This window comes from Protopterus annectens, chromosome 13.part0 (assembly GCF_019279795.1).
Source record: "Protopterus annectens isolate FY-2018-M chromosome 13.part0, PAN1.0, whole genome shotgun sequence".
NCBI classification, from domain to species: Eukaryota; Metazoa; Chordata; order Ceratodontiformes; family Protopteridae; genus Protopterus; species Protopterus annectens.
The window spans coordinates 526481691-526497669 of record NC_056747.1 but is presented as its reverse complement, the minus strand read 5'-3'; the positions used below and the strand labels follow the sequence as shown (position 1 = coordinate 526497669).

At 40.3% G+C, this 15979-nt stretch overlaps 1 protein-coding gene across 1 annotated transcript in view; it reads left to right on the top strand.

Moving 5' to 3' along the window:
* Positions 1 to 15979, top strand: part of RNF43 (ring finger protein 43) — a 1798873-nt gene that overhangs the window by 1714367 nt on the left and 68527 nt on the right. Inside the window, exon 6 of the mRNA XM_044054855.1 lies at positions 7267 to 7437. Coding sequence (XP_043910790.1) covers positions 7267 to 7437 — 171 coding nt within the window. The remainder of the gene's footprint in view (positions 1 to 7266; positions 7438 to 15979) is intronic.

The following is a 15979-nucleotide window of genomic DNA, read 5'->3' as shown; positions in this document are numbered from 1 at the left end:
GTGAATACACTCGAACATCTACATTTATGGTAAGTGTACACAACTGTACTTTTGGCTGGCTGGTGTCTAGTATAATTTCTTTTGCTCATCTTCATTTGAATCTGTCACATTTTTAGACATTTTACTTAGATTTTCATAACCCCCACCACCTTTTAACTCTTAAAGTCAGAATACTATGTACATTTTCAAAAAAATATAGTTTCCCTTCAGATAAAAGTAACCCCAAATCAACAGTTGAGCAAAACATTACTTATTCTAAAATGAAGGTCACCCAAGCTAAAGCATGTGTTAGAGCCTGTGGTTCCACTCACACTGATTGCTATCTGTCCTTTTCTTATCTGTATTTCCCTCACAGATGTGAAAAAACAGCTTGCATGCTTTGAGTAACAGTTTTCTAGCCATTTGTGTTAACAGTGCACTGACTACATTTAAATTAAACTAAATTGTACAATGTTATACTGAATGCATTCAAGTATTAAGGCTGCTGGGGAGCCTACTACTTATGTAACTTATTCACTTCTCACAGTTTCAGACTGTATTTGTTTTTTAATTAACTGCTTGCCAGTGTACCTTTAAATGTTAATTACATTGTACTGTGTACATTTCACTCAGCTTGCAGTGTATAGACCTCTGATAAGTAACTGCTTGCACCTGCAGACTGCTGGTCTCCAAGTAGCACCTAATAACTTTGCAGATGCAGGAAATAATCTTTGTAACTTTTATTATATAGATGCTGTTTGGGCCTCTCATGATTAATTGCTTGTACCTGTAGACTTGCCTCCCACTGAGAACATTTACTAATGGTAAAAATAGCTAATGACTTTTCAAATGATGAATTAACTACCATTTGTCATGCCTTTCATTATTTTGTCATATTTTTCAAACTTAAAACAACTAGTTAGAGAAAAATAAAAAAAAAAAAAAAAAAACTGGTCACGGAAAACTCTAAAATTTATTACCAACACTTAGCGCTTCGGCTTAGAAATAACCTTCCAAATGTGACAAACACTAAAACATTTCTCCATTTAAATAATGCATTCAATAAAACAATTAACATCTAATTGTCTATTATCTAATCATAAACCTCCAATTACATTCCTTATTTAGGTCATGAAGCTCTAAAGTATTGTATTTCAGAATGAACAATGTTTCTTTATACAATAATTTGTTTTTAACATCAACACATTCTCCTAGATCAAGGTTAACGTGTTCCAAAATAGTTGCTTTTAAACAGTTTGGATTAGCTGCATGAAAATCCATAAAATGTGCACCCAAAGGACTATCCATTCTCATATTCCTTATATCTCTATTATGTTCTTGTACACGTTTTTTAAAAGATGTAATAGTGTCTCCCAAATAATATAACCTGTAATCACATCTTAACAATTGTATTGCACTTTCAGTATTGCAGTTATAAATCCCATTTGGATAAAAATGCATTCCATTAACCACTTTAAATGTTTTACTATATGTGTACAAATGTAGCACTTATTACAAATATATGTTCCTTTCTCCAAAATTACCTTATTGTGTATAGAGACAACAGGTGGAATAAATTCTTAATTAGATAATAGACAATTAGATGTCAATTGTTTTATTGAATGCATTATTTAAATGGAGGAATGTTTTAGTGTTTGTTACTTTTGGAAGGCTATTTCTAAGTCTAAGAGCAAAGTGTTGGTAATAAATGTTAGTGTTTTCCATGACCAGTTGGGTTTTTTTTTTATATTTTTCAAACCTGTCTGCTTAAAAACTTGTCTTTACTTAAACCAATGGCATTAATCCAGGCATCCACCAGTGTAAATAAAAAAATGGAAATTGTTATCTTAGTTGTACATCTAATGCGATTAATATATGTTTACGTCCCACACCAGAATAGCCCAAGATCATATCATTATATTAACTTTAACTTGCTTCTTTCCAGCATTTCTTGCCTTGTTATGGTGTAATGCCTGGATATGTTGCAACTAGGAAAAAGTATGTTCTTGCTTTAATATTTTAACATATGCTATAGTCACTGAGTAGAATCCCACCTCACATTTAAAATTACACTGACTATACCCTATAGAAACTACTATACAATGTAATATGCAACTTATAATCATGACATTTTATTTGAAGTTGTTTCTTCAGTCCCTTCAGTGTCCTTATAAATATTAAAACATAAAGTGGACTGTATGCTTTACAATTCTCCCAAAAGTATACAACAGTCAACAAAATTCTGGTCTCTTTCAGCCACATTTCACATGACTAAATCATGTATGTATGTAATGGGTTAATTTCACAATGCTTCTGGTCCTATTCTTGATCCTCTCCATCTACACCACCAGTCTCTGGTTCTAGTCCAAGGTACTCCTGATTCTTCTAGCCAACGTGTGTGCTTTTTCTGTTGCTCAAACATTTTCCTGTGGAATAGTGGAAAAGGTTTTCACTAACTAACTCACTCTCTGTCTCTCTATGGACTTCATTGTCAGAAGAATGAGAAGCAGAGTCGCCTTCTGCTTGCTGTCTCCCTGCTTGTTAGCTAAACATATTTATTTCTTCCTTTGTCTGCTGTGCATCCAAAAAATGTCTTTGATCCCTCAGAAACAATTATTTTGAAGACAGCTGAATACAACAACTTGAATCCAACACCTGCTTCTCAACACTCCTTGATTGATTGCATAGACTTGCTTCTCTTCTTCATGGTGTGTAGTGAGTAATCACGTCAACAAATATTGTGCTGTCTTCAATTTTCATACTTTTCCTTTCTACCACAATTGTCACAGCTCTTTCTGCTGTTACATTTGCATCCTTACTAATTTATATCTTGTCCACTTTCTCCGTTGGTCATATTTGGCACATAGATAATGTGCCTTTTCAATTAACAAATTCTGCTGTAGAATACCAGTACAGTTGTTTATTTTGGCTGTTTTATAAATAATGCAGTCTGTACCTTCTAATTTCTCTGCTACAACAGAAAACCTGACATTTTCTGAGTGCTCTGTCTTCTAACTGTAGTATTTGTGAAACCTGTCTTTTTGAGAAGCCCCATGTTCAGCCACCTTTTTCTCAATTTCAGTCTCTGATTTTTTTTTGCAGTTTTATTAGTTTATCTGAATAGCTAGTTACATTTTTTCCTAGCCTTTTGTTATTTGACTTTGTATATTCCTTCATTGCTTCGCTAATTTTTTACCCCTCTGAGAGCCTTTAATTTATTTTTCGTCTAAGTTATTGGTAGCTATCTTCTGTACCAAAGCTGAAACTTTAACTACGTTTTGCTGAACAGCTGTACGATTCTTCTGGCCAGAGCTTTTTTCTTCTCCTTTTCTGGTTGATTTTATCTTACTTTCTTCCAGGCAGTGTAAATACTAGCCAATAGCTGATAGCTGTCACTAGCTTTCTTCATAGTTTTAAAGTTTTAACACTGTGGAAAGCTGCAATAAACCTATTGATCAGTGTGGAACCATATTGGTAGTTCCCAGCAGTGTTGCTGCATTGTATTTTATGTTTAAACTGAACAGTCCAAATCCTGAAATAATTTTCCTCAACAGTTTTTTTCCAGCGTGCTCTCCCTTTGAATTATTTGTGCCAAACTGAGTAACTTTTTATTTTCTTGCACTGAAAGTTGCCACCTTTGTACCCAGTCTCTCTGTTTCCTTAGGCATGTGTTTCAGCTTTTTTCTTTTCAGTCCTACAGTACCCAGTTTTGAATAATCTGCAAGAGTAGTCTGGGTGGTAGCATCCATGCTTAACTCCCATCTGTAGTTAGTAATGGGAGTTAGGTTCTCCATATCTGCACAGTGGCCATCCCCACCTTAATATCCCCAGCTCTCATCTCTGAGGGGAAAAGATAGGCTAATTACACACTCAGTCAGGGAACAAATGTCACCCTGTTCAGTGAAGGAGGAATGCATAGGCTGTATTTATCCAGAAAAGGGAACCAACTAGAAGTTCTGCATGGAGGGGGGAGTGAAAAGAATGTAAGGAATCACATGACATGGTATAATGAATGTTATCAGAAAAGCATATTTACAGTATAACTTCTACCAGATGCATAGTCTGTATGACATAGCTAGACATAGCTCCCCTAACCCTACCAACACCGAGCCACCCTAATCCATTACTTTACCCAGTGCGACACAGAGTCCACAGATGTGGACACTGTACCACTGATATTCTAATTTTGAATTCATTCTTTTTTCCTGCTTAATTTGCATGTAACACTGAGTTTGAATTAGAAAGTAATAGGAGAAATGTGGCACTGGATTAGCATGGGAATTTCATGTAACTGGTTTTGCATTAGGGGTGAGGCGTATGGAGCTAATTTGAGCACTAATATCACATTTACATCTTTTCATTGTAGGAAATAAACCTTAACTGTGAGTAGTAACACAAATATATTTTTGTGCGCCCCAGCCACTTATTATAATAAAGTGTATTTTAACAAGATAAAAGCTGAGTTACACAGGTGTATTTTGTTTTAATTTTTTGGCTTTAAGGAGGAGGATTGGAAAATTAGCGTTTGTATCAGTAATTTAAAGGAGGGATTTTTATTTGGATATATAGCAATGGCGGAAAAATAGGAAGAACCAGTCAGCTACAGTTGTAGAAAGAAGTTAAAAAGAAAACACCCATGAAAGTATTCTTCAGATGTCACCATAGTATTGAAAGATTAGAGGATGTTATTCAGGAAACTCAAAGAAAATGAAAATATGACATACTTGGCAATGTGCAAAGGTAGAGTAAAAGATGGAGCATTTGTAGAGAGCAGAAATGCAGGTTGAGGAAAGCCATAGGCTGATGCTTACTACACTTTCCATGCCACGAATGTACAACACAACCTTAACATTGGTGGGGGATATTATTCCTTTGTGTTCTTGCTATGACATCACCAGGCAGATGTTCAGTTTTTATTTTGCGTTTATTTATGTAACAATTTATTTTGATTAGCACAACAAACAGAGGTTGTTTTTCATCTGTGACCTGTTAAAAAACCTGAACAAGAAGATATAATGCTAAATAAAGAATAACATAGTTAATTCATCAATAACATAACATTGGCAGCATACAGCAGCAGTGCAAAAGAAAGAAGCAGAAGATGACCAGCAATAACTTATAATCTATGAATAACTGGCTGAACAAGTAAGAAGGTGTATACTTTTAACATGAGTCAAGTATAGTATGTTGTTGTAGCAGTTCTAATGAGGGTTAGTTATGCAAAATACCTCATTACCGTTCTTGAACAGGGTGTAAGTTGCTACATTTTCAAGATGAAGAGCCACTGGTTTTCATATCTAGGGCGCTCTGACTGAAAAGACAGAGCTGCAGGTAACTCATAACTCATCTGGTGCCCTGTGCAGATCCCCAAACTGGCACCCCCATCCCTAAGTTGAGAAGAAAAGAAAAAGGTCTTCTCAAAGCTGAGGACAAAAAAAAATGACAAAAATGCTCCCATAACTCCAGCTTTACACACACCTCACAGGCAGTATCTGTGCGGCATCAATGCAGTGCCAGTACTGCACTGCTATGCCTTCAGTACCTGCTGATTGAACACCCTGACAGCTTGTTGCGTCTCTTTGAAAAGACCATGGCGCAGGACTAAAGCGTGTTTAGAGGCAAAGGGTTGCTAAGAGAATTTATTAACTTCCTTGTGTTAGGATTTTGTACGTACCTGAGTGGTATAGTAGTTCAGACTTATTAATTCATGGTTCAAATAAGATGCTTTTGTAGCTGTTTGTAGATTAGGAATCATGATATTTTTATGAAGAGTAACACAAGGGTGTTCCTTAACAGGTACATTTACTGTCAACATGGCAGTTTTGTTCACACTAAGTTGTAGTTAGGAGTAGTTAAGGAAATAATCACAGGCACCCATATGTCAGGATAGGTAGGAGGGCCCCTTTACTAAAGCACAGTTATGATGTTAGGAGTCAACAAGTGTGCAACTCTCAAGATCTAAACTGCATGTTGAGCTTATCTGGGGTCTTGTCTGTGTGACAAGAAACAGTTAAGGATCAAGTAATTATTTAAGATATTATTTAAGATATTTAAATTATTTTACAGAATTACAGTCCCTTTCTGGAAGTGAGTTAACTCCCTACTAAATGTTTACACTTTTCAACCATTTTTAGCCATACCTTGGAAAAAAGGGAATATTCTAAGAAATTGCCATCTTGGACGTAGCATGCATAAGTCCATTTTTCAGCTCTTCAGTCTCCATATTTCAGGACTCACTGAAGCTGCTCCCATTTTAACCAGATAACCATTTGATCTGCATAAAAATCCTGGTTTGGAAGTAGGTTGTATTGTAGGGACTTGTACCCCAGTATAAGGGGCATGACTGCGGGTTATGCACAGCTCTTGTAGTGTGGGAGAAGTGCTTCCTCTCCGTGGTATAATCTGCATTTCTCCAAAGTCACAGGAAGTTAGCAGCAACCTTGCATGACAGAGTTTTGGGAAGAAATGTGAAAGATGCAGAAGTAGTAATACTGCTACTACTATTAATAACACCTGTTTATCAGGTGAACCCACTAGGCACACAGTCCTTTTTCAGGGATGACCTGGGAGCAATGTCTGATTAAGTGTCTTGCTCATGGTCACCATGTAGAAAAATGAGGGCTGAGGGAATCAAACTCTGTATCATAAGAATTTCAGCTTACAACCTTAACCTGTGCATCAGTTGTAAGACAGTAGTACCAATCTGTTGTGAGCAGGAGAGTCATTGGGTCTGCAGCAAATCACAGTCTGAGCCATGGTTATATAATGAGGCATTAGACTATGAGTACCTTGGTGGAGTCAGAAATGGTTGCAAATGGTGACACAAAATGCCTGGTGAAGGACTGACATTAAAAAGCAATTTGTGCTTATGCATTAGGCATACAACTCTTTGTGGCTGGATCACTTGTAATGTTGGAAGGACTGACCCAACAGAGGTTCTGTACATTATTCTCTTATGACAACAGTAAATAAGTATGCTCAGTGTTCCAAGCTGCTTAGTTTTCATGGACAGAGCCATTCATTTTTTTCACTTGGGGCCACTGTTCAGACTCCCTGTTTAGTCCAGTTGTATTCCATTTTTGAGTTGTTCAAACTGTATTTTTCTTTCTTCAGTCATGAGCTGTCTGACTAGGTTATAGTATAGCTGTTGTTAAGGTTCTGACTTTCACACTTTGGCCATCATCTGCATGCTGTCAGACGCTAAACAGATTGTTTACATTTCTGATAAAATGGTCTGTTTTATGTTATGTTTATCGTTCAGGCTGATCCATTGTCTTTTCATTACAGGATTCCATGCATCAACAGACTCTACGTGCTATCAGCAGGCTGGCAACCCGGAAGTACAAGTCCCGCTGCAGGTCAGGAACTCATAAGCAACATGGTGGTCCTGATTCTGGGAGCAGCTGTAGCTCTGCACCTACCTGTGCTGTCTGTCTGGAAGAATTTGTTGAGGGTCAGGTAAGGGATCCTCATATCTGGTTAACAGTTTTGTAATGTAGGTGTATCTGGTACCAGTGACCTGCTCATGGCCTTTATTTCAAGCAGATCTATTCTTTCTTCTCCAACCTGTTGATAAAGGCCTTCATCGCACACATTTTCCTTAGAAAAGCATGAGGATCTCCAGTAGCTGGAAGCTTGCTGTCACTTCCTCTTCTTAATTATAAGCAGTTTGCTGCCAGAAGTAAAGTGCATAACAAATGTAATTCATGTTTCTCCATTCTCCACATTACCAAGGTCCCAGCAAAAATGAAATGTTAAGTTGTCAATCTCGCCTTCATTCTTGCTGGATGGGTTCGGAGCCGACCTTCGGCTCCGACTCGGCCTATACTAAAGCTCAAGAGCTATTTATACCGGCTCGCGGCTACCCTATATCCCACAATGCTAGCGCTAACTACCCAGATCTCGTTTGCCGCTTACAGCTGTGAGGTGCGTTTATTACTGGCTCTTCAGGTTAGAAGTTATAATTCAAAAATTTTCTATCTTTTCCATTAATCACTCAATTGATTCAGAAAGCTACCGCCGTGAGGGCCACCATGATCCTCATTGCTCCTTACTGGCCTCGTCAGATATGGTTTCCGTTCCTGCATCGTTACCTCTTGGGGCAGCCCTGGCATCTGGACCCAGTGACAGATCTCTTGACCCATCAGTCGGGACAGCTGCACCACTCCCTCCAATCTCTCAACCTCACAGCTTGGTTGCTCCAATTCCAACCGTAGCCAGACTTCCCCTTACTTCCCATTCTGTGCGTGACATACTTATAGCTTCCCTAAAGTCATCCACCAGGAGGATTTACGCCAGCAAGTGGAAGCGTTTTTCCTTCTGGGCAGGAGCTAGAAATATAGATCCTTTTACTGCCCCTATCCAATCAGTCCTAGACTTCCTAGCCAAATTGTTTCACTCAGGGTCTTCTTCCTCCACCATCAGAGTACATTTAGCGGCTATTTCGAACTTTCATGCAGGCTTTTCGGACTCCAGTATCATGTCCCATAAGCTTTGAAAACCTTTCTCAAAGGTATCTTTTTGCTTAAGCCCCCAATCAGGGACCCCCCACCGCAGTGGGACTTAAATTTGGTTCTAACCTCCTTGATTCGTCCCCCCTTTGAACCTGCGGCTTCCTGCTCCCTGAAATTGCTATCTTGGAAAACTCTCTTTCTGGTCGCCATAACATCTGCGAGAAGAGTATCAGAACTTCAGGCCCTTTGCATTCGTTCACCTTATCTAGTTTTCCACAAAGACGGAGTGTCCCTCAGGACTAATCCGTCCTTTTAACCCAAGGTTTCTTCTGAAGCGAACCTAAACCAGACTATCGATCTTCCAATTTTCTTCCCCAACTACTCCAACAGAGCGGAACAAAAACTGCATTTTCTGGACATTCATCGTCAACTCCGTTACTATTTGGATAGAACCAAGCAAGCCAGGAAATCTGAGCAGCTCTTCCTTTCTTATGCAGCAGGCAAGAAAGGCCTTCCAGTTTCCAAAGTAACCCTTTCTAGATGGCTGGCATCTGTGATCACTTTCATCTATCAGCTCAGACGCCAAAAGCTACCGTCAAGGCCCAGGGCTCACTCAACCAGAGCATTAGCCACCTCAATAGCTTTTCAGGCTAGATTACCAATAGATTCCATTTGTGCAGCAGCCACTTGGACCTCTCCTCATACCTTTATCTCTCATTACAAATTAGACATGGCCTCCAGAAGCCGGGCTAATTTTGGTTCCACCATTCTCAAGAGTCTGTTCCGATGAGCCACCCAGGGTGAAGGTGCTAGGGACGTGGTCCCATCCAGCAAGAATGAAGGCAAGATTGACAACTTAACATTGAGAAGTTATGTACCTACCATAACGTTTCATGTTAGTTGTCTTCTTCTTCTCGCCTTCTTTCTTGCGTCCCACCCCCCCCCCACCCCCCCATCTCCCTAGCCTGGACAGACCTAAGGATCCTTGGGGATCTTCTTCTTGCCTCAGTTTGACCCCTAGGCTATCCCTTCTGGTAGCTATAGGTCTAGGTGACTTTCGAGTGAGGTTTTCTCTCCTCCTTTTGTTGGAGAGCAAAACTGCTATGGTTTTCAGCTGTCAAATGAGATCTGGGTAGTTAGCGCCTAGCATTGTGGGATATAGGGTAGCCTCGAGCCGGTATAAATAGCTCTCGAGCTTTAGTATAGGCCGAGTCAACCCATCCAGCAAGAAAGAAGGCGAGAAGAAGACAACTAACATGGAACGTTATGGTAGGTACATAACTTCTCATTTATGACCCATACCCCTCTGTGTATCCAAAAAACATGGAACCATTTCTTTTATAATGATTTCATCCTTTTGTTCTCCTAGTGTATGACAGGGATTTACAAATTTTTGTTAATGTTGCAAGTAAGAATGGTTTCTCCTGGTAGAAGAATAATTCTGGGAATGACAGACAGTATTTTATATGTGGAAGCCATTAGCCATAAGATTCACCTTAACACCAAGAGAGTTATAGTGATTCCATAACTGTACTGACAAATTTAGAGCAACGTAAACATTATGTTTTAATTCAGTTTAATAACAAGGGCATTAATGTTATCATTATCTTTTTATCAACATAAAAGAACTCCGGTGCTATTTAGGTTTTTTGTTATATGATTTATAAATATGAATGCATTGTTAATTTTTTTATAAAACTGTATGGTCACATCAGGTGGAATCCATTGGGTTTCTCCAGCAGTGTTGATTGCTTCTGTACAATTCCCTCACCACAAGATCAAAAACCACTCCTCTCATTTCACATAAGATCTACAATTGTTTTGCTCTTACTCTTAAAGATGAATTTTACTTTAAGCATGAGTTCATCCCACTCTAGTATTAACTCTCTGTAATAATCCCAATCTGTTTTGATTCAAATAAACAAGGACATCTAGTCTTTAAGTGTAAATGACAGACCTCCCGTAAGGAATCTATACTAATTTGAGAGTAGCTATGTCTTTTAGATAGTCTGCATTTAGCCTAATAAGCATACACTGACAAATTGGAGTAATACTCTCAAGACAACGTGCTGTTGCCATAGTGTGGAGACTGTTATGACCAGCAAAGTTAATAATGGTCTGTATTGTGTAATTAGCTTAAACCTTCCATCCCATTGATAGTGATTGTCTTTCTGTACTCCAAAAAATCAAAGCTAGAACTTCTTTTTCAGTTTATGAATACTTTCTGAGCAGGTGAATTGTTTTCTAGCTGCATAAGTAAGCATATTTTTCTCACCTGGGGATGTATTATAGTGAAACACAACTCCAGTACCATATGGAGAACCATCAAAATCTAGTGCAAGTGTCTTGTTACAGTTACCAGCCCTGTAGCCTACATTAGTAATTAATTAGATTTTTTGAAGCAGCCCCTAAGAGGGTATGACTGCTGCACTCTGGTCAGGGGTGAATATGCCATATTAATTTATCAAGCAAAGGGATGATTACACCTCTTTCAAACAAGCAGGTATGTGTCTGTCTGTCTGACTGTGTATCATGAATTGCTTTCATCTTTTCAACCGAAGGACACATTTCTGATGTTCTTCGTGTTTCACTGTTACAGTCATTATATTTGGGTAATCTGCTGGCAGGTTGCCCTCAGTCGGCCTGAATATCAAAGTTTTGGGTCCTGCGTTGGTTGCTGTCTCTTCTTCCATGACGTCAGGTCATCAGGGGTATAAAGCATGCAGCCGACGCCATTTTCTGTAGTCTTTCTTGCCGTGCGGTGCCCGAAGCAGTTCGCAAATGCTGGTCGGCCAACTCCTGAAATTTTCGCATTCGAGTTTCAGAACTGAAGTCTTCAATTAAAGCTAAGTACCCCGTTGTGGAAACTTTTTCTTGCTCCTTACCGATGTCAGTAAAAGTTAATAATTGCATCACTTGTGGGAAGCAAATCCCTCATAAGGATTTCCATTTGTACTGCATTCCTTGCCTAGACCCAGATCATAACGTGCCTTGCTGTCGGTTTTGTGCTAGATTTAACCAACGCACTATTAAGCGTCGGTATATCTTTGCTTCAGAATATTTTGGAAACAGATTTAACTACCCTGAAATGTCGTCGGATAGCAGTCCAACTACTGGAGTTCACAAAAAACGCAAAGAAAAGGACAGAAACAGACCATCGAGGTCCAAAATGATGACGAAGCATCTCCTAAGTCAGTCGCAGGTACTCAGTGAGGCGCTTTCGCAGCCCCTCATACCCGCTACTTTCGAGTCGCCGGCCTGTACCGAGACCCATGTGGAGTCCGGCATGCCACGAGATTTCAGAGTATTGTACCCACGGATGTCTCTCCCTCGGATGAGTCCGGAGCCGCTGAGCAGGCACCGGCTTCTGAGGGTGTTTACAGGCCTCAGCATTTCTATATAAAACTGACGCCAGCTTCAAAACGAAAGACAAAATCAACTTCTAAGGCAAAAAAAAAAAAAACCTGATACATGAGCCACGTGCTCAGGCCTCTATGCCCAAAAAACAGATGATCAAAATGGCTGAAGTCTTGATTACCTTGATCAGGAATTCCCAACCCCCCTGATAAGAGGCCTAGGCAAGACACTGATTATGAATCTTCAGATCAGGTTTCTATTTCTTCTAATTCCTCTTCTGATCAGGAATTTTCTGTACCACCCGATGAGGATTCAGATGCAGAGGAATCCATCCCATCTGCATCTCCTCCTGAAGACTATTCTTTTGGAGAAACCTTGCATACTTTGAGGGAACATTTTCATTGGGAGAATCAAAATTTCTCAGAATCAAAAAAGAGGCTTAGGGATTTCCTTCTTCTTCCTCAGCATAGGCTTTTGGCCATACCTCCTGTATTAGACATTGTTGATGATGTGTTTTCGGAATCAAGCATGGCTCCAGATTCCCTACCTCCTGCTCCTAGCAAGCCAGACAGATATTACAGGGTTCTTGACTCCCACAAATTTTTATTCAAAAATCCTGCTGCTGACCCTGAAACTATCTCACAGGGTCCCAAAGGTGTAAAGGCCTCAACAGCTAAAAATCCTATCCCCTCTGATAGAGATTCCAAGGTGCTGGATAGATGGGGAAATAAGGTTTATACATCTGCAACCTTGGCAATTAGGGCCTTAAACTGCCAGTTTCATATGCTTAAATATCAACAGCATGTTATGGGATTATTGAAACAGAAAATTATGTTGATTTCTGAATGTGTGGAAAATAAAGAATTACAGGAATTATTGCATGCAGCAGAACAGGTTGGAAAGCATACTTTGCAATGTGGTTGTGATTCCTTGAAGGCCTCCTGCAGGGCTGCAGTTACTGGATCTGTGATTAGAAGGCATGCGTGGCTCAAGGAGCAAAATCTGCCTGATCATGTTAAAGCTAAATTGTTGGATGCACCTTTACAGCATGATACTCTTTTGGTAATAAGGCAGAAGAGGTTTTAAAGAAAATGGAAGACAAAGCTAAGTCTATGCAAACTGTAAAAGACTTCTTACAAGTGCAGCCACCAAGATTCAGTAGACACTGGCCTACAAAAATGTGGTCCTTTCCTGTCTCCGACAGAGCCTCACGGGGCAAATCCAGGTGCTCAAAAGGCTCTAGATACCAGTCACAGGGTTCTTACAGGTCAAAGCAATGGGGTGCCTCTACCTCCAAATCTGGAGGAAATAAAGCACAACCCTACAGTAAACAGTCTCAATGACTTCCCTCTGCCATCACTAAGCACTTATCTTTTGGCAGCCCCCTTGGGGGGAAAACTAGCACTTCATGCTCAAAATTGGCAGTTAATAACCCAGGACAAGTGGATATTAAACATAGTATCCCAGGGATAACCCAGGACAAGTGGATATTAAACATAGCATCCCAGGGATATAGATTTCATTTCCATACCTTGCCAATTCCAAATGGTTGGCCAGATCTGTCACAAAAATCAATGGGCAGAGGCACAGAAACAAGTTATGTACCTCATGGATATGGGGGCTATTCAGCCAGTACCAGAACAGGAAAAAGGACAAGGATTTTACTCAAGACTGTTCTTGGTACCCAGAAAAGACAATGCCTGGCGCCCAATACTGGATTTATCGATTTTTAACACATTCTTGGACATCCCAAAATTCAAAATGCTGACTTTGCAACAGCTTCTGCCCATGCTGGGCAAGAATGCTTGGCTAGTGACTCTAGACTTAAAAGAGGCATACCTGCATATCCCTATAAGGGAATCATGCAGAAGCTACCTCCGCTTCAAGGCTGGTTTTATGCATTACCAATTCTCTGCACTGCCCTTTGGCTTATCTACTGCGCCCAGGGTCTTTACAAAGTGCCTGGCACCAGTAATTGCATTTTGCAGACAAAGAAGCATACAAATCTATCCTTACTTGGACGATGTCTCATTCAAGCAGAAAACAAGGACATTCTTCTTCAACATCTGGCGTTTGTAAAAAGGCTTCTAACATGCCTAGGGTACACAATAAACGAAAAGAAATCACAACTAGTACCCCCTCAAAAGATTAAATTCCTGGGTGTAAGCTTGAATACAGCTGCCCAGATGGCTTAACTTACGCCAGACAAAGGCAACTGACTATTTACTTCAAATAGATGGCAACAAAAACCCAGTTATCTGCAAGACAAATTCTGCAGGCTTTGGGGTTCATGGCATCCTGTATTCTACTAATTTCATATGCAAGAATGCATATGAGGAAACTACAGTGGTATCTAAAAAGTTTATGGAGTCAGCATTGTCACAGTCTGGAAACAATGATTCCTCTCATTCCCTGGCTACAACAGGAGTTTCTTTGGTGGGCAGAGACATGTCACCAGAACATGGGACAGTCTTTCACTCTACCCCCTGCCTACCAAACCCTAACTACAGACGCATCTGACTATGCTTGGGGGGCCCACCTGGCGGGGAGATACATTCACGGCATATGGAGCCCAAAACAAATGCATCTGCATATCAACCAGAAAAAGATGTTAGCTGCTCAGAATGCCCTGACAACCTTCAAGGACTTACTTCATCCAGGACAACTACTGATAAAGACGGACAACACCATGGTTATGTGTACATAAACAAGCACACATTCTTACCCCCTTTGCAGACTAGCCATGGTATTGTGGGACACAGCCTTGACTTACCAAGTACATCTTCAAGCTCAATTCCTCCCAGGAAAACAATATACTCTGGCAGATGATCTAAGCAGAAATCTTATGGACCCTCACGAGTGGAAACTGGACCCACAAGTCTTCAGCATGATAACAGAGAAATGGGGGAGCCCGGACATAGATCTATTTGCCTCTCCTCAAAATTATCAACTGGACAAATTCTGCACAAGGACTTATCACAGACAAGCATGGAAAGTGGATGCCGTATCCTTCAGTTGGAAAAAACTATCAGTCTATGCCTTTTCTCCTCTGCCTCTTCTTCCCAAGGTCTTACTAAAGGTCAGACAGGTTGTTGTGTCTTTCGGTTTTTCCCGGTTAGGGGTCGCCACAGCAGAACTCCAGTCCGCTAATGATTGGCAGTAGATTTTTATGTGCCGAGTTGCTGGCCCTGATGCACAACCTTCAACGAAAGTACGCACATTCACGCAGGTCTCCACACAGAAGACGCTCTAGCTGAGAATCGAACAGGACAAGGTCTTACTATGAGGCGACAACGCTACCGCAGCACCACCACCACAGTTCACTAAAGGTCAGACAGGAAAAAACAAAAATGATCCTAATTGTCCCGGACTGGCCTCGCCAGCACTGGTACCCCATTCTAAGGAATATGTCTCAACTCCCTCCTTGGTACTTGCCTCAAAAACCTCATCTACTGTCTCAGCAGAACAATCAAATTCTGCACAATCAGCTCCAAACTCTGCACCTGGCAGCATGACTGATCATGTATTTATTCAAACAACACCTCTCAGTAAAGCTGTGATGGATGTCATTTTGGAAGCCAGAAGGCCTAGTACTAGAAAATCTTTTGTGATAAATGGAAGAGATTCTGTGCTTGGAGACCAAGCCTAATGACACAGCAAAGCCAAATATTCCTCAGATTTTACAATACTTGATTGAGATGCTTGACAAGGGCCTTTCTTTTTCATCAATAAAAATCCATGCCTCTGCCATCTCGGCTCATTACAACACAGAGCCTCCCATCTTTTCTCATCCTCTGCTAAAACAGTATCTTAGAGGGGCCAAAAATTTAAAGCTTCCCAGATCATCACTAGCTCCTGCATGGGACCTCAATTTTGTGTTGGAAAAGCTCACCCTGCCCCCATTTGAACCAGCAGCTACTGCGGATGTAAAGTTTTTATCTTGGAAAACAGCTTTCTTTCTAGCAATCACTTCAGCAAGAAGGGTTTCAGAACTACTGGCCCTCATGGCTGTGGAGCCTTTTATTACATTTTACCCGAACAGGGTGTCCCTCAGGACCAGTCCTTCCTTTACGCCTAAGGTGGTATTCAGTGTGGCTCTTAACCAAACTATTCACCTGCCAAATTTTTACCCAAATCCGCAGAATAAGGGGGAGCGGATTCTGCATTCCTTGGACGTACACAGACAACTA